At 42.7% G+C, this 19837-nt stretch overlaps 1 protein-coding gene and 1 long non-coding RNA gene across 3 annotated transcripts in view; one reads left to right on the top strand and one right to left on the bottom strand.

The window, feature by feature from the left end:
* Positions 1 to 4009, top strand: part of LOC142599158 (small conductance calcium-activated potassium channel protein 2-like) — a 162252-nt gene extending 158243 nt beyond the window's left edge. For both annotated transcript variants that reach the window (XM_075738900.1, XM_075738901.1), the window contains one exon: positions 3728 to 4009. In XM_075738900.1, coding sequence (XP_075595015.1) covers positions 3728 to 4009 — 282 coding nt within the window. The remainder of the gene's footprint in view (positions 1 to 3727) is intronic.
* Positions 1 to 19837, bottom strand: part of LOC142599226 (uncharacterized) — a 1086559-nt gene that overhangs the window by 146355 nt on the left and 920367 nt on the right. The gene's annotated exons all lie outside the window — the stretch shown is intronic.

Below are 19837 nucleotides of genomic sequence, written 5' to 3'. Positions count from 1 at the left end.
GGTGCAAGAAGCAGAAAAGGCCTTGGTGCTGTGTAAGCACTGCTCAACAACAACAACATGTCTATATAACAAAAACATCTCTATATTATCAACACTGTTTCCAGCACAAATCCAAAACATAGCCCCATACTAGCTACTACGAAGAAAATTAACCCTCTCAGCTGAAACCAGGACAAGACGTCATATGGTATGGAATATCCCCTTGGTCAGTTTGGGTCAGCTGTCCTGGCTGTGTCCCTTCCCAAGATTTTGCCCACCCCCAGTCTACTGCTGAGGGGGGGAGAAATGTTGGAGACACAGCCTTGATGTGTGCCGGCAGTGCTCAGTAGTACCCAAAACACTGGTGTGTTATTAACACCTTGCTCGCTACCAATACACAGCACAGCACTATGAGGGCTGCTATGGGGAAAATTAACTCCATCTCAGCCAGACCCAATACAGGGTACTAATGATGTTGCAACAAAAAAATCCGACTTGGGTCAAAAGAGATGTCAGGGCCCTGGGAAGAATGCTAAAAGATTTAGGAGCACAGGTAGTGTTTTCCTCAATCCTCCCAGTAATGGGGAGAGACTTTGGAAGAAACAGATGAACCCAAGATACCAATACCTGTGGCTTTCCACTTGTGGACACTGAAATTGTAAGGGACCAGTTGTATCAGCTGAATGTTCATATATCCATAGGGCCTGATGGGATGGATCCCAGAGTACTGAAGGAGCTAGAGGATGTTATGGCAGGACCCCTCTCGATCATCTGGGGAGGCCCCTGCTGACTAGAAGCTAGCCAATGTTATTCCAATTTACAGGAAGGGCGAGAGGGAAGACACAGGGAACTACGGATCTTTTAGTCTAACCTCATCACCTGGAAAAATTATGGAGAAGATCATCCTGGGTGCTATTGAAAGGCATTTAAAGAGCAACACAATCATCAGGCACAGTCAACATGGGTTCACAAAGGGAAAGCCCTGTCTAACGAATTTGATCTCCTTCTGTGATAAGGTCACCTGCCTAGTGGATGAAGGGAAGGCGGTAAAATGCAGTTTTTCTGGATTTTAGTGAGGCTTTTGATACTGCCTCTCACAGCATCCCTCTGGACAAGTTGTCCAACTGTGAGATGAGCAGGTACATGGTGCGCTGGGTGAAGAACTGCCTGAAGGGCAGGGCTCAAAGGGTTCTAGTGAATGGGGCTACATCTGGCTGGTGACCGGTCACCAGCGGTGTTCCTTGGGGCTCAATTCTAGGGCCAGTTCTGTTCAATATTTTTATCACTGATCTGGATGCAGGAGTTGAATGCACCATTAGCAAGTTTGCTGATGATACCAAACTGAGAGGTGTTGTTGACTCTCTTGAGGGACAAGAGGCCTTGCAGAGGGATCTAGATAGATTGGAGCATTGGGAAATCATCAGTGGCATGAAACTTAACAAGAACAAATGCCGGATTCTGCACCTGGGACGGAGTAATGCCAGGCACAAGTATAGATTGGGAGAGGAGTGGCTGGAGAGCAGCCCTGCAGAAAGGGATCTAGGGGCGCTGGTTGACAGTAGGCTCAATATGAGTCAGCAGCGTACTCTGGCAGCCAAGAGGGCAAATGCATCCTGGGGTGCGTTAAACACAGTATCAGTCGGTCACAAGAGATGATCATTCTGCTGTATTTAGCGTTGGCGCGGACTCACTTTGAGTACTATGTGCAGTTCTGGGCCCCACAATTTGAGAAGGATGTGAAGGTCCTTGAATGTGTCCAGAGGAGTGCAACAAAGCTGGTGAAAGGGCTGGAAGGCACGTCCTATGAAGAGCGGCTAAGGACTCTGGGTTTGTCTAGTTTGGAGAGAAGGAGGCTGAGGGATGACCTCATTGCGCTCTACAGCTTCCTGAGGAGGGGAAGTGGAGAGGGAGATGTTGATCTCTTCTCCCTGGTATCCAGTGACAGGACGCGTGGGAACAGTTCAAAGCTGTGTCAGGGGAGGTTCAGACTTGACATAAGAAAGCTTTTCTTTACTCAGAGGGTGGTCAAACACTGGAACAGGCTTCCTAGAGAGGTAGTCGATATCCCAAGCCTGTCAGTGTTTAAGAAGCATTTGGACAATGCCCTTAATAATATGCTTTATCTTTTGGTCAGCCCTGAATTGGTTAGGCAATAGGACTAGATGATTGTTGTAGGTCCCTTCCAACTGAACTATTCTATTCGATTCGATTCGATTCTGCCCCTGTGCTCCTCTGGGCTTGTGGAGATGGGTCTGTTATGGGCTGTTGGCTTTTTTTATGGGCCTGGGATTAGCCATGGCAGGGTATTATTCAGCTCTCCCACCTGCCATTGTCTGTCTATGTTCATTTGTGGGTGTGCAGATAAGATTTTATCACATAACCTAACACACAGTACTTGCCTGTTGTTAAGTGTTGCTTTTTAAAAAAACATAAAACAATAATGAGACTTACAGTGCTGAGCTGAGAGCATTCGATGTTTCACATTAGACTGCAGCATATAACAGTTATTTTATATGGACTTCATTTGAATCTTCATTAGAAGCATTTATACACTGTTACCAAGGGTTTCTCTTACAAATGTCTTCAGGGACCTCAAAACCCAGATCAATTTAAAGTGCAACATCAAGGCAAACATAAAACTCTTCAGTGTTTGTTCCTCTTTTGCAGTAGAGAACCACCCGACAACTTCAGTTACTGAAAATACTTATCACTCTGCTTCTGGCAACTGATAAGGACTTTTCAGATATTATTTCATGTAGATTAGGGTTTTTTCAACAATTATGCTAGCATCTTGAAACGGGGCAGAGAAAATGCATTATAGACATTTGTCTGATACTTCTGTGCTTTGCACTTCGGGTAGTCATTAATTTAATTTTTCTTTTCTTTATAATGGATTATAAACTTCAGCCAGTTTATCTACTGAATTATGATAATTTATTTTAAATTTAGGTTATGTCTAATCTGAAGTCTCAATCTACAAGAGGGAGAAATTCAGTCATTAGTTTTAGTAATTTCCCTGCATGAATTGCAAGAGAAACAAATGGAAATCAATTAGCAAGTGACAGACTTTATGAAATAACATACTTCAGATTCCATTTGTACTAAGAATTATGACATTTTAAAGTTTACCCCATAGATTTTCTGATACCAAACACCATTTTGTAGAGGATGGATAGACAGGGGAAGGTAGAAGTAGAGGAGCATACACTTGAGTTTTTACTCCTTGCTCTACATTTCAAAAAACAATCCACCCAACTACTCTTATTACAACAGATTCAAACACAGTCTAAGGAGAAAATAAGCAAATTGTTTTCTTTTTAAAAGTATGAAGGTGTTTAAAAATCACAGGAAAGAGAGAAAAGTGAAGGGTGCATCACTGTGCTTTGGAACCTTTGGTCTCCTTGTGACTTTTACACAACTAATTCTGTTCACAAATCTTATGATGGTGCATTTCTAAGCATCTACACTTCCAAAAAGGTCTGATGTTTTGTCGAATTCAATAAGAGAGCCTGACATTTAAAATGCTACTCAAAATATCAGTGTTACATTTCTACTCAATAAATTTAGCACCAGTAGGGAGTCTGTCATGCATCTGCAAGTAAAATTATTTCACAAGACTAGATCTTGTTAGAATACTCATATCTTTTTGTGAAATGCAAAAGCATTTAAGAACCCTTGTAGAGTTGCATTGCATGTCACAATACTTGCAAGATCTCTCTAAACTTTTTTTACATCCTTCTCCTTTCAGACTCAAAACATCATGTATGACATGATTTCTGACTTAAATGAAAGAAGTGAAGATTTTGAGAAGAGAATTATTACTCTGGAAACTAAACTGGAAACTTTAATTGGTAGCATTCAAGCTCTCCCTGGACTGATTAGCCAGACAATCAGCCAACAACAGAGATATCTCCTTGAGACTCAGATACAAAATTATAAACATGTTGCCTACAGTGCTGAGCGATCATGGTCCTTATCAAGAAGGAGATACTCCTCCATAGCACCACCAAATTCATCAGAGAGTAGCTAGAAGAGAATGTTAACCACAAAAAAAAAGACTTTTTGCCATCATATGGTCAATATTTTAGCTTTTATTGTAAAGCCTTATGGTTCTAATCAGTGTTATGTGGGTTCTGATGCTGGAATCCTGGATTAGATTGTTCCTCCTGTAATTTCATTAACTTTTTATTCATGCACTTCAAACAAACTTTATTACTACTGTATATAATAATAATTAAAAAGTGAATTTCTGCACATATTTGCTTGGTTACTTGGACTTTAATAGTTAAAAAAAGCTCATGATCAAAAGTCTTAATTCTAAAACTTTAAGAAACAAAAATGAAGCTTAATTATCCTCTCAGTATGAAAACTCAGTCTCTAAACTTTGCACTGGAGGGGGGAAAAATAAAAATCAAAACAAAAATAAACAAAAATTAAAAAATCAATGTTCATCTAACACTGTGCTGTGTATGTATAGTCATTTTAAAAGGTCACTGACAGCTTCAATTTCTGAAATGATTAATTAAAAATATAATTTACCCTGGAAATCAGAAAGACAGTAATGGAGAAAGTCAGAGCAGAGATGTGCTAGGCAAGACAGAAGAGCTGTTCTCACAAACACCCAAAATTCCACAAACCAAATACATTACCTTTCATAATCTGAAAACCAGCATGCACTTTAGGCCTATTTATAATAAAGGCTTTTCCTTTTTGGTATAAAGTATATAACTGAGGAACATAAGTTACATCCATAGGCATTTCTTGGTTATAAAAAGCTCGAGACTTTCTCCAATACCTTTTCTGTCCTTGGGAAAGATAATGACTTCACAGTATTCCCCCCCCAGATGAGCAGCATGGTTGCATGCTTTGGGAGTGCTTTCTTTATAGATGGTGGTTTTTTGTGATTGGAAATAATAAGCCATATGCACAGTATTTACAGTTCTGCTTTTGTTTTTGTGAAGTTCATCTCTCTTAAGTTACCAAAGGAAAAGATGGATATAGTGCTACTGTTGTGCTAGTTCAGTCATCAGCTAGATGAGATTTTTGAAAGGTCATGAGGCTATCTCATTTACACTATAGGCAAGATTAGACATATTGATTAATAATATTGGGATTTAAGAGTTAAATATCAGAATTTTTTTCTTGAACATTTTCATTTTTCCATTCTCCCATTTTTCACAGAATCACAGAATGGTAGAGGTTGGAAGGGATCTCTGGAGATCATCTAGTCCAACCCCCCTGCAATGTATATTTTGTATATTTTGTATATTTTGTATATTTTCATGTATAATTTCAAATAATTTTCCTGTTACTGAATGTGAAATACCCTTTCTGTAGCTTAAATGTGTTGCTTTTTGTCTTGCCAGCATGAACTAGCTCTTTTCTTGCTTACAAAAACATAATCTTTTTTATATTTGTGGGGTTTTTTATTTTTTCCTCCTCTAGATTGTATAACTTTTTTTAAAGAACTATAGTTCCATATTGAAAATTCTTGCCAATCATCTGTGACAATTAACTCTGAGTTAAGATCTGACTACAAGTATTGAGCTGGTTTATCCTGCCATGAAAGAGCAACTGTCATCTTTCACCTCTCAATTCTCTGTTACACAGTAGGACTCAGGAGCCTGAAAGTAATAATTTTTTTTCTGTAGCTTTATGCAAGCAAGGGTGTTAGATGTAATGGGACTATTCACATCAACAGGATTTTATAATAGTCTGCAAAATTCTTTTGTATTCCTTTTTTATAAAGCAAATGACAAATGATGACACCATTGAATACTCTGGTTCAATTTCCTAATTTACTCAAAAGTTCACTACAGCTATTTTATCTGTATAATTCTGATAATTCTTTCCTTCTAATACCTGGTTTTGAAAAGTACTTCTACATGTGAATCCAGGCCAAGAAAAGATGGATATAAACTTATATTGAGGAAAGCACAAAGTACCATGGGTTTAATTTTCTTACTCCTGATTGATAGAAAATTCCTTTTCATCTTTCCTTGTTTGAATATTGTATCACAAATTCCTTTACTGAATTTTTATTTCCAAAACATAAGCTTCTTCACAGTGGTCAGTATATTAGGTCACCAAAAGGAGAAAGTAGCATTATGGCAGATCTCCAAAACTGCTTCTGTAAGTGAATATAGATTTTTCTTTGAATGATTTTTTACAAATAACAAGGTATCTCTCACAAGAAGCACATGGCATATTTACTGTATTACAAATTAAAAAGCCTCATGCAGACTTCAATTTAGTCTTACTGATTGGAAAATTCAGCTTTCACTTGCTCACGAACTTCTCCTTTTCACTGCATTCCAGATACTGATTCCTTTTATCAGTTACTTTGGAGTCTTGTTGCTAATCCCTGCATTTTTATTGACTCTTAGCAAAAGTATCTTGCCTGTAAAGACTTAAACATAATATCACAAACAGGCTCATTCACCATGCTTAAAACTAAGTACATTAATTTAAATAGTATTTTTAAGTTATATTTAAGTCTTTGCAGGATCAGAATAATACGTTCACAGCATAATATGCTTGCAAAATACTCTACAGATCTTTATTCTGCAAATCAGTATCTATTGTAAGTCTGCAGATCTTCCCAGATAGACCTGGGCAACTCAGCTTTTCTTTACCTCTCACAGCTCCATAAAGCTGGCATTGATGAAGAAGGAGCTTCATTATCTAAAAGTTAAAGATCCAGCTTAGGAGCTTTGAACACCTTCTGAAAGCCCACACATTTCCTCATGAGCTATTTAAAACTTTTGGCTACCTAGACTGAGTCATCATTAGAGGTCAAAGATAGGGGATAGGCACATTGTTTTACTGCTGTTCAGTTTTTAAGACTCTTTCCATGTCAGATCATACATGGACAAAGGGATGCATTAGATACTAAACCAATATTTAAGCATAAAAGAATAAATGGTTTAAATATGAGTGCCTAATATCTAGAATAAAACTTATTACCCATATCAGTTCTACAAATGCAAATTGCCTTAAAGCTCTTTTCCCCTCATTAAGTTATGAAAAATTCTCAATAAGTTTTATCTTCAGAAAGAATATTTTCTAGTTAGTAAGTTTGTTCTCTCCATTTATCAAAGTTGTTGCTCATATTGTTTCTTTTATTTAAAAAAGGCAGAATAAAAAAAAAAAAGCAAGCACCTCCTTTGGCCTTTCTACTCCACCCTTCTCAAAATAATTATTATTTGGATCTTTCTCAAAACTTAAAGAGGGAAATGGAGGAAAGAGCTAACACTGCAGTGTCTCACTTTTAAAAACCTAGTCCCTAGGAGCATATCTACATGCTCAGGTAGAAACGGTAACAAATTTCCCCCATCAACAGTCCTGACTACCTAGATACATGCCAGATGTAGCCCAGGAAGAGCACTGCCATATTAGTATAGTCCTGAGGTGGAGCTTATATGCATTCAGACCCAACCATTTATGTATGTTGAACTCTATGTATGCATAATAATAAAATTAACCTACATTGGTCAATCAGGGCTTAAGGCAATAGGGATGCACTGTATGTGTTTAATAGTATCCATCACCTTATACAGAGAAAGTTGTCAAACTATTATGAAAAATGAATTATTTTTTTTTAAAGAACTCAAAATCTATAGTAGAAAGAAGGAGAAAACATGAAAGAGCTTATGGTAGATTAACATCTCAAAAGTCAATCTTGCCAGCCTCCAGAAAAATTGCAAGAGATGAGGTTTCAAGTGCTCTCAAAACAAAAAATTTAAATAAACCCTACCTCAGGAGCAGTTTTGGACTCTTGAAAATGTCCTTTAAAAAACCTTTACGATGTTCTGAGTAGCAAAAGTCTGCCCAAAATGAAGTGTGGCAGTACTCTAACACTCCAAAGTGAGTGAGAATCCAGATTCCTTTATGAGAAGTTAGAAAGGTCTATGGAAACATGGTCAGCACATGAACTTCACATGTGTGTATAAGAAAAAGAAATCTTAAGAATCACCCTTAAATTTAACCTGCAGTTTCAAACACTTGTGGCATACAGGGTGTGGTAGGCTGACCCAGGCCAGCAGCCAAACATCACCCTGCATCTTGCTCACTCCCCTCTCCCAGGGGATTGGGAAGAAAATAGAAGGAAGGTAAAAAGACACATGGATTGAGATAATGACAGTGTGATAGGGAAAGCAAAAGCTACACACACAAGCAAAGCAAAAAGAGGAATTCATTCACTACTTCCCACTGACAGACACATGTCCAGTCACTTCTTGGAAAGCAGAGCCTCAGTATGTGTAAGAGTTACTTGGGAAGACAAACACCCTAACCATGAATGTACTCCCTTCCTCCTCCTTTCCCTGAGCTTTTATTGGTAAGCATTTATTATATGGTATGGAATATTACTGATCAGTTTGGGTCAGCTGTCTTGGCTATGTCCCCTTCCAATCTCTTGCCCACTCCCAGTCTGCTGGCTTTTGTGGACAGGGAGAGAAAGCTTTGACATTGTGCAAGCACTGTTCAGCAACAGCTAAAACACTGGTGTTATCAACACTTTTATCCACAAAGTGCAGCACCATATGGGCTTCTATGAAGAAAGTTAACTTGAGAAATTCATCCCAGCTGGACCTTATACATAGGATAATGTTACATTAGCTATCATCAAAGCTCCAAAACTTTAATTTCATAAACATCACTCAGCAGAAGTTATAATTTCAAAGGCCAATCACTGAAAGCATCATTGCAAAACATACACACACCAACATATAGGCTTTGGTTAAAATGTCTTGTAACCGGATATGCCACCTACACTCCCTCTGTTGCTCTTGCCCACCCTCAGCCCTTTCCTCCAGCAGCTTCTGAGCACTGGAATCCAGGGCTACCTCTGTCAGTGTCCCTGGGACAGACCACCAGTACAGATCTGAAGGGCAAGATAGCCCCAGGGCACCTGAGAGGCATGTGGCCTAGCACATATAATGAGACAGAACAGATAGCAAGATCCGACCTGAGAGAAGTCATGGACCCCTAGATATGACTTCAACAAGGCAGCGGAGCACATAACCTGGGAGTTATTATGACTCCAACCATTCTTCTGTCCAAAGATATCACTATATTTCTCAAATGAACTTATGGACCTAAAAGAAAAATGTTTTTCCTATCACATCTCAAGCATGATAAGACAACATTCATTTTGACAGGTCTGTGCCATTGCTGCAAGGAAAACACAGGCAGGGGCTGCTCCTCTACTCTAAGGAAGGTACAAAGCTGTGCCACTCTGCAGGACCTTCTCAGAAAACTGCCCACTTTCAAGATCAAAACCAACAGCACTCTGCTAGCACCAGTTATCATGATTCAAGGGGAACAAGCCTTACTAAGGTTTTCTGGCTGGCCTGTGAGATTTAGGAGCTCAGCTTCTAAGTAGTTAAACAGTAAACCCTATGGAAAGGAAAGGAAAGGAAAGGAAAGGAAAGGAAAGGAAAGGAAAGGAAAGGAAAGGAAAGGAAAGGAAAGGAAAGGAAAGGAAAGGAAAGGAAAGGAAAGGAAAGGAAAAACAAACAACAAGAAAAGTTTGTCTTGTATTAAGATACACATCAATTTTTGTCTGATGTTCCTTAGCACTTATTGATATCCTTGTTCTCTGGAGTTCAGATTCTGACTTGTGCTATGGGGTGATGAGACAAATGACCTATGGATACACTCACACACACATGAGTTCAGAATACAGTCCCACTGTTGAAATGTGCTAGTAAGCCATCTAGCTTAATTAGCTTCCTTTGAGACAGAGCTTTAAGTAAGTTTGACTAATAACTTTGAATCAATCTTACTGCATTATTACTGTTTTCAAAATGTTTTTAAAGCACTACTTCTGTTGGGCTCAGGATTCCTTGAGTAGTGTACTGACTTTAGATAGCTGACCTGGCATCGTTGCAGGTTCATTCCCATTGAAGTGCCAAAAAATCTCTGTGCCCATTGAATTCACCTGGTCAGTGGGTACTATTAACATCTATCAGGTGCTCAGCACATCCCAAATCAGGTCCTCAGAGAAGCAGCTTTCCCATGAATTCCCGAACTACTTTGGAAGATAATGCAGGAACAGCTGGAAGAGTTTCCATTCTTTCAGCCTTTTTAGTTACAACCTACATGCAGAAAAAGCTACTCAGGTATCAGTAGTGCAGTGGTAGGAAGTCAGGCCATACTTATTTCAGTTATCAAGTGCATGAAAAGAAACTTAAAATTTGACATAGAAATAGACTACTTTCCCAGATTCAGGGTTATATTTCCTGCCTTGCTACTCTGTTTTCTGCAGCCTAAAAAATATATTTAGTGAGTCTGTTATATTTATTTTCAATTTGAAGCAACTACTGTAATACAGTAGCATGAAATAAATGCACTTTCAGAACAGCAGAATGGAAACCTGAAGAGAAATGGGCAAGTACTGGGTAGGCTTTCCAAATAAGTTTTGCAACCAATTTCAGAGAGGTAGAAATAGGACAGAGAGAGGGTTAGATCCTCAACTGGCACAGTTTGGAACCTCTCTATTAATGGTCAATGGATACATCTCAATCGACCTTTGAAGGCCATGCCCAAGCTTGCCATGGAGAAGACTCAGACCTTCTCTACAGGCAATGTAGACCCTGTCATGATAGACAGCTTCCTGCTCAAAGATCTCCAGCTGTAGCATATAATACTCAAAGATGATTAGACATAAAACTGCAGCTAGACTGCTACTATAGAAAAGATTTACTTTTAAATGTTTAAGATTTGTCGTCTTTTTGTCCTGCATTAAAAAGATCAATCTCCCTCTCTCTTTTTTTAAAAGCTGTCTTCCTCCTCCCCCTACTTTGATCTTTGCTCAGTGGATGCAAGAAAGACATTGTCAGATGCAGAGGCCTTTTGTAACCTTCTAGACTGGTGGAAAAAACACCTGCTATTTGTGTATGAAATGCACAGATACTAGCTGGTGGCATATGAATGTACAATTCAGGTTATGAAGTTCTAGCTGTATTGACTTGCACTATTTGCCCTGCAAGAAGCTAAAGAACCTTGCACTGCTTCACACATTATTTGATAGTTTCCACAGCTTGGCTTTGTGGCATAAATAATAAAACTCACCTCAAAGATTAAGGAAAGCTAACTGATGCCTGACCTTTATTCCTTTTTCCTGCCAAAAGAGGATGCACTGCTTGTGCAAGGTATCTCAAATATTTCATAGAATGATAGAATTAAATACCAACGTATTCTAGGAATATAGTGGCAGCTATGTCAGAAGCACATAGGGAAGTAAAGAGGGTTGATGATACATTTAGAAAATAAACTTCTGGAAAAAAAGAGCACCAAGGCTAGTGTGGTGAGTTGACCCTGGCTGGGGGCCAGGTGCCCACCAGAGCCACTCTATCACTCCCCCTTCTCAACTGGACAGAGGAGAAGAAGTATAATGAAAGGCTTGTGGGTCAAGATAAGGACAGGGAGAGATCACTCACTAATTATCGTCACGAGCAAAACAGACTGAACTTAGAGAGGGAATTCATCTAATTTATTACTAAGCAAAACAGAGCAGAGGAATGAGAAATAAAATCAAGCCTTAAAACACCTCCCCCCACCCCTCCCATCTTCCCGGGCTCAACTTCACTCCCGGCTTCAACCTCCGCCCCCACTCAGCAGCACAGGGGGACGGGGAGTGGGGGTTACGGTCAGTTCATCACACGTTGTTTCTGCCGCTTCTTCATCCTCAGGGGGAGGACTCCTCTCATCGTTCCCCTGCTCCAGCGTGGGGTCCCTCCCATGGGAGACAGTCCTCCACGAACTTCTCCAATGTGAGTCCTTCTCACGGGCTACAGTCCTTCACGAACTGCTCCAGCGTGGTGTCTTCCATGGGGTGCAGACCTTCAGGAGCAGACTGCTCCAGCGTGGGATCCCCCACGGGGTCACAAGTCCTGCCAGCAAACCTGCTCTGGCATGGGCTCCTCTCTCCACGGATCCCCAGGTCCTGCCAGGAGCTTGCTCCAGCATGGGCTTCCCACGGGGTCACAGCCTCCTTCAGGTGCCTTCACCTGCTCCGGCATGGGGTCCTCCACAGGCTGCGGGTGGAATCTCTACACCCCCTCATCCTTCCTCCATGGGCTGCAGGGGGACAGCCTGCTTCACCATGGTTTTCACCACAGGCTGCAGGGGGATCTCTGCTCCGGTGTCTGGAGCACCTCCTCCTCCTCCTTCTGCATTGACCTTGGTGTCTGCAGAGTTTCTTACATCTTCACACTTCTCTCTCCGGCTGCAAAATCTTCCCCCAAACTGGTTGGTTTTTTTTCCTTCTTAAATATGTTATCACAGAGGCACTGATTGGCTTGGCCTTGGCCAGCAGCAGGTCCATTTTGGAGCCGGCTGGCATTGGCTCTATCAGACACAGGGGAAGCTTCTAGCAGCTTCTCACAGAAGCCACCCCTGTAGCTCCCCCCCTACCAAAACCTTGCCACGCAAACCCAATACAGCTAGGTACAAGGCAACTGCACAAAGGAGTCCAGCAGAGGATGTGGAGATTTTGACCTTGGAAGCAATTTCCCATTGCTCTCCAAATCATTTAAGCAGAGCCAGAAGTTTCCCTGAAGCTGCACATGTATTACTGCTCCAAGTAACTTGCAAGATGACTGTCAAAAATCTTGATGGCAAGTAAATTCATATTTCAGTTGCATGCCCTGGCAGTCTGTACCATTTCTGGTAGATAACTCACCCAAGAAAGAGGAGTCACAGAGAACAACAGATTTATCTATCCAAATTGATCTATAGGAAACACTACTCTTTTTCCTGAGATTAGATTTCTGTCCCCTCAGGGACGGATGTACATAACCCACACCTGTCAATATACTTGGAGTTCAGTTCTGCCCAAGAAGTTTCCTCTGGTTGTTTGAGGAAAAATCAGCTGAAATAACCCAAAAGCTGGGTAATAAGGGCACTCATAGGCAAGGAAGATTTTTCATTTCTGCAAGAGGATTTGATTCAGCTGTCTCATTTTCTATATGTCCTCAGATGACCAGAATATAAAGATACTTACTAGAGCAAGAACCGGCATGCAGATTTCTTCTCCAGTTCCTTTCCAGGTGCATGATGTAATGGCTGCATATGAGTCAGCTTCATTCTATCTGTGACATGATGCAGTTCTTCATGAACTGCTCCACCATGGGTTCTTTCCATAGGGCCATAGGTCCTGCTAGAAAACCTGCTCTGGTGTGGGCTCCTCTCTCCAAAGGGTCACAGGTCCTGCCAGGAGCCTGCTCCAGCGTGGGGTCTCCACAGGGTCACAGCTTCCTTCAGGTGCATCCACCTGCTCCGGCGTGGGGTCCTCCATGGGCTGCAGAGTGGATATCTGCTCCACTGTGGACCATCATGGGCTGCAGGGGAACAGCCTGCCTCACCATGGTCTTCACCACAGGCTCCAGTGCTTGGAGCACCTCCTCCCCCTCCTTGGTCACTCATCTTGGTGTCTGCATAGTTCTTTCTCTCACATATTATCCTTTCTCTCTCCTGGCTGCTGTTGCGCAGCAGCAGTTTTTTCCTCCTTTTAAATATGTTATCACAGAGGTGCTACCAACGTCTCTGATTTGCTCAGCTTTGGCCAGCAGCAGGACTGTCTTGGAGGCAGCTGGCATTGGCTCTATCGGACATGGGGGAAGCTTTAGGCATCTTCTCACAGAAGCCACCCTTGTAGCCACACTGCTACCAAAACATTGCCATGCAAACCCAGTACAAATGCCTTGAGGCCTAAAGCCACTGTTACATCCCTTTTGTAAAGTTAGTCCTAGGCTTTTTTCCTCTCTCAATGTTTATGAAGAAAAAAAGGCCTATAGCACTTCTAAAAGAGTAAGCAAAGAGATAATTTCTTTAAAAGCTCTTCTACAACTGAAAGAATGATCAAGCATGTTTTTCCATAAATAATGAAATTATTCTGAACTTTAAAGATTACTTCCACAGGGAGTCAACATCAGCCAGCAGATCACTGGAGCAAAAATGTCTGCCTGGCAGATGTTTGTGCAGTAACTTGACAAATGATGCTGCTCCCCGACTGTAGCTAGCAGTACATGTCCAGCCTTTTGGCCTGTCCACATTTTCATCTTATAGCATTATTATACCATCGAGAGGCACCAGCCAGATTATGTATGAGAATCAGGTCCAGTTTACTAAATTCTGAAGAACTCAGATTATTTCAGTCACTTTTTCATTACAGTCTTAGATAATGAGTGAAGTTTATGTTAACACCAACTGATGCCTAAACTCTGGATTTCAGTACTATAGTCAGAAACTTCTATATGCAACAGAAATCCACAGAACTCTCCCAAAGTAAAAAATAGCAGGTATTTACAAAAAAATCAAAGGAAATGTGCCTTACTCTACATTTTGTTGCTTTAGGAAAACAGTTTAGCTTAAAAGGTCACAGAGATTATATTTAACATTCTACTAAAAAGTGCCGACTTTAATAGTAATAATGTGTTTATATTTTTATTGCATGTTATGTTTAACATATTGCAATAAGCAAACAAGAAGACAGTGATAAAGTTGGTTGTGGCTTGACTGCCACATGTACAAAACCTAGCAAGCTGGTAAAAGCTAGACTGAATGCAATTTGAGTGATGGTTTGTCAAGTAAAGGGTAAGAGTCTGATGTGTGGCTGAGGGAGGCCCTCCTGTTGAGTCATGATGTTCAGAAAGGACCCCCTTGCTTTCTAAACTCCTTCTCAGAGAAGAGCCTAGGTGCAGCTAGGTCCAGTATTAGTCCCAGACTTGGTCAACACTTTATGTCTAAAGGATTATATATATAGTCACATATCAGAGTCAATGTTTGCCTGTCAGAGCCCCCAAAAGACTTGCACTGACTCCGTTTCGCAAAGTTGAAACTAATAGAAAGTTTATTAAAGTGACAGATATAAAGAGTTCTGAATTGCCATTGATAAATGCACTTACTGCAATAGCGCTAATATATGACTATGATTATAATTATAATGCCAGCAAAATGCTGTCCTGGGTGTTCTTCATCAAAAGGTGAAATCGCAATTGCTTACCAAGAAGGCGTCCCTGTCTTGGGTGGAGGAGAAGGAGCACAGCCTGTCAACTGCCTCTTTGGGGTCTTCAGTTTCTTCTCTCCCCACTCCCAGGGGTAACTTCCTCAATATTCTTTATACTCCAGTCCTAGCTGTTCCATCCCTGGGGTGATGTTTAACATGATTTGGTTGTAGAGTCAAGTACTAGAGTCGTATATGTTTAGCATGTACTTCTCTTTAAGCTCATTATCATATTCAGGGGTGTCAACTTTAATATTCATTTCACAGATAATGAAGCAAAAGGTCTCACTCCAGGCACCATGGCCTTCAAGATTCTGTGTAGAAACTGTCTATCTGTTTATTCCACATTCTCTAGCCAAAACAGGGCCGTCTTGCTTCTGTAAGATTCCCTCCTTTAGCTGCTTCTCATACTAACCTTGTGGATCTCTGTGTTGGGTTTGCGTGGCAAGGTTTTGGTAGCGGGTGGGGTCTACAGGGGTGGCTTCTGTGAGGAGCTGCTAGAAGCTTCCACTGTGTCTGACAGAGCCAATGCCAGCTGGCTCCAAGATGGGCCCGCCCCTGGCCAAGGCCAAGCCAATCAGCGCCTCTGTGATAACATATTTAAGAAGGGAAAAAAAAAAACAAACTAGTTGGGGGAAGTTTTTGCAGCTGGAGAGGGGACTGAGAAGATGTAAGAAACTTTGCAGACATCAAGGTCAGTGCAGGAGGAGGGGGGAGGAGGTGCTCCAGGCAGCGGAGCAGAGATCTCCCTGCAGCCTGTGGTGAAGACCATGGTGAAGCAGGCTGTCCCCCTGCAGCCCATGGAGGAAGGATGAGGGGGTGTAGAGGTTCCACCTGCAGCCTGTGGAGGACCCCATGCTGGAGCAGGTGGAGGCACCTGAAGGAGGCTGTGGCCCCGTGGGAAGCCCATGCTGGAGCAAGCTCCTGGCAGGACCTGTTGACCCGTGGAGAGAGGAGCCCATGCCAGAGCAGGTTTGCTGGCAGGACTTGTGACCCCGTGGGGGACCCATGCTGGAGCAGTTTGCTCCTGAAGGTCTGCACCCCATGGAAGAGACCATGCTGGAGCAAGCTCCTGGCAGGACCTGTGGACTCATGGAGAGGGGAGCCCATGCCAGGGCATGTTTGCTGGCAGGACTTGTTACCCTGTGGGGGACCCATGCTGGAGCAGTCTGCTCCTGAAGGTCTGTAGCCTGTGGGAGAGACTCCATGTTGGAGCAGTTCATGAAGGACTGTAGCCTGTGGGAGAGACTCCATGTTGGAGCAGTTCATGAAGGACTGTAGCCTGTGGGAGGGACTCCATGTTGGAGCAGGGGAATGATGAGAGGAGTCCTCCCCCTGAGGATGAAGAAGCAGCAGAAACAATGTGTGATGAACTGACTGCAACCCCCATTCCCCACCCCCCCTGTGCTACTGAGGGGGGTGTGGAGGTTGAAGCTGGGAGTGAAGTTGAGCCTGGGAAGATGGGAGGGGTGGAGGGAGGTGTTTTAAGACTTGATGTTATTTTCTCATTGCTCTACTCTGTTTTGCTTAGTAATAAATTAGATAAATTCCCTCTCTAAGTTCAGTCTGTTTTGCTCGTGATGATAATAAGTGAGTGATCTCTCCCTGCCCTTATCTTGACCCAAGCCTTTTGTTATACTTCTCCTCCCCATCATGCTGGGGGAGGGGTGAGCGATCGGCTGCGTGGTACCCTGCTGCATAAGAGATAAGTGGACACCAGTGTTTTTAACCTCTTATGTGCAATTGTCATACCCTCCATTGCAACACTCCAGTCATGTGAGCCATCCCACCACATCTCTGATCCCGGTGATATCATAGCTCTGCACCTGAATGCAGATCTCTAACTCATCATGTTTATTCCCCATACTGTGTGCATTAATATATGGGCACTTCAGTAAGGCACCCCAGCATGATTTCCCAGGAAGGGTTTTCTCCATAATGGGGCCTTATAGGTACTTCCTTGCTTCCACCAAATGCTGGAGGCGACCCTGCTTAAGCCCCTTTTTGTTGATATTGCCATCCCTTTCTGTCACATCATCCCAGGCCTTGGCTTGTTGACCCTGTCTGTCACTCCCTCACAGGGCTGATGATTACTCTTTCCCTCCCTCCCACTTAATTCTTAATTTAAAGCTGTCTGCGTGAGGTCAGCCATTCTACTGGCAAAAATAGCTTTGCCCCCCTTAGTGAGGTGGATCCCATCTCTCCCAAGCAGATGCTGATCCGCAAACAGGGTCTCACATTCATAGAACCCAAAACCCTGTTGCCAGCACCAGTTCCACAGCCAATTATCGACCTGCATTATCAGTGCCCTCCTCCTCACACCCTTGATATATATTTGATACTTACAATATAAATCAGTTTTATTTCATCCTGATTCCACAAATATGTTATAATTCTACACTTTGTTGCAACTGAGTGCAGTTTAAAGAACTATATTGACACTATTTCACCAAAATAGATATATTTTGAAGCAGAATTATCAAATGGCAGGGGGGTCTTATTGTCCAAGAGATTAAATATTTAATATAAAATTAAAAAGGACAAAGTTTAATTTGTTCTCAGTCTTCACCTGAACCATGAACCAACTAATTGTATTTGAAATCCTAAAGGTCTCAACATTTTCTGTAAGATTTCTCACATCATTCTGCAGACTCATGAGATATGAACATTTGTTTTGCTTGCCCTGACTTTTGTTTCCCCTTTCATTGATCCCTGAAAAGCAGCTGTTCATTTCATTAGATAACTCTATAGAAAGAAGATAACTGTACCTAGACCAATGGGATCAGTCAGAAAATTCAAAATGGATGACACTATGCTAGAAAATTAAGAGGTGCAAAAAACCAGATAAAAATCTTTTCCAGTGCAAGACCATCTTCAAATTAAGAGTACTTATGTACATTTTAAAGGCCCTCATCTGCAAAAAAAGCAAGTTGGATTTAATTACCCATGAGTGTTAACAGACTAAATAAAGTAATTGGACTATCCAGGGAAGAATTAGAAAGTTGAATGGCAAGTTAAACAAAAAAACTTTCATTCTTAAGACTAAGGAGTTGAAATTTGAGAGGTTTTAATGGGAAAATCTTCAAAAGTTTATATACTACGTTTTATGTATCTATAAAGAAGCACTCATCTTCACACAAGCTATTTTAGAAATTTTGATACCAATATTTCTCTTTCCTTTATCCGCTTATAAATATCAATCTATGCCAACAACCACTAAGCCTTGCCCCTTCCTCCCATTGCTCTCAGGAGCAGCTCAGAAGGATCATGTAATTTCATAAATGTTCTCTCTTTCCTTTCTACAAAAGTAAAGTGGAAATAAAGAAACTCTACTAGCTCCCTTTTATGCTGAGCATGTGTGTTGGGTTTGTGTGGCAAGGTTTTGGTAGCGGGGGGGGGGGGGCATGGGCTATAGGGGTGGCTCCTGTGAGGAGCTTCTAGAAGCTTCCACAGTGCCTGATAGAGCGAATGCCAGCCAGCCCCAAGATGGGCCCGCCCCTGGCCAAGGCCAAGCCAATCAGCGCCTCTGTGATAACATATTTAAGAAGGGGGGAAGTTTTTTTGGAGCTGGAAGTGTGGAGATGTAACATTAAGGTCAGTGCAGGAGGTGGGAGGTGCTCCAGACACCGGAGCAGAGATCCTCCTGCAGCCCGTGGTGAAAACCATGGGGAAGCAGGCTGTTCCCCTGCAGCCCGTGGAGGAAGGATGAGGGGGTGTAGAGATTCCACCTGCAGCCCATGGAGGACCCCATGCTGGAGCAGGTGGAGGCACCCGAAGGAGGCTGTGGCCCGTGGGAAGCCCGGGCTGAAGCAAGTCCCTGGCCAGACCGGTAGACCCGTGGAGAGGGGAGCTCACGCCAGGGCAGGTTTGCTGGCAGGACTTGTGACCCCGTGGGGGACCCACGCTGGAGCAGTTTGCTCCTGAAGGTCTGCACCCCATGGAAGAGACCATGCTGGAGCAGTTCGGGAAGGACTGTAGCCCGTGGGAGAGACTCCATTTTGGAGCAGGGGAGTGATGAGAGGAGTCCTCCCCCTGAGGACAACGAAGCGGCAGAAACAATGTGCGCTGCACTGACTGCAACCCCCATCCCCCTTCCCCCTCCCCCCCCACCCCCGCCGCTGATGGGGGAGGAGGTTGAAGCAGGGAGTGAGGTTGAGCCCGGGAGGGGTGGGGGGAGTTGTTTTAAGGCTTGATGTTATTTTTTTTTTCATTGCTCTATTCTGTTTAGTAATAAATTAGATGAATCCCTCTTTCTAAGTTCGGTTTGTTTTGCTCGTGATGATAATTAGTGATCTCTCCCTGTCCTTATCTCGACCTGAGCCTTTCGTTAACTTCTCTTCCCCATCATGCTGGGGAAGGAGTGAGTGAGCGGCCGCGTGGCGCTCAGCTGCCGGCTGGGCCTAAACCACGTCATCGCTAAAGCCTTGTTCTCCACAGGGGATAACATCAGGCTCGTCTGTGACAAGTTGTGGGATGACATGCACAGGATGGAGGGACAGATGGGGTGCTGGTGAGGGCCCTCAGCCTATTCCTCAGAGACATGAAGGACACACTGCAGCATGCTTGAAGTCTAGAGGAGATGAGCCAGGGGCTCCTGGGGAAATGGGAACCAACAGGGAAACACTGGGAGAATACATCGAAGGAATTCCAGCCACTCCAGCCAGTAAGTCAGACTCATAGGGGGCCCAATTGAAATGCCTCTATACAAAACAAGAAGAGTTGGAGACGTGTGCACACCTGCAGGGCTATGATCTCATTAGCATCATGTGGATGTTGTGGGATAGCTCCTATGACTGGAATGTTGGGATGGAAGGGTACAGGCTCTTTAGGAAGGACAGGCAGGGAAGA

Source organism: Balearica regulorum, chromosome W (assembly GCF_011004875.1).
Source record: "Balearica regulorum gibbericeps isolate bBalReg1 chromosome W, bBalReg1.pri, whole genome shotgun sequence".
NCBI lineage: Eukaryota > Metazoa > Chordata > Aves > Gruiformes > Gruidae > Balearica > Balearica regulorum.
Note: the sequence above shows the minus strand (reverse complement) of the source record. Positions and strands in the feature narration are given on the sequence as shown.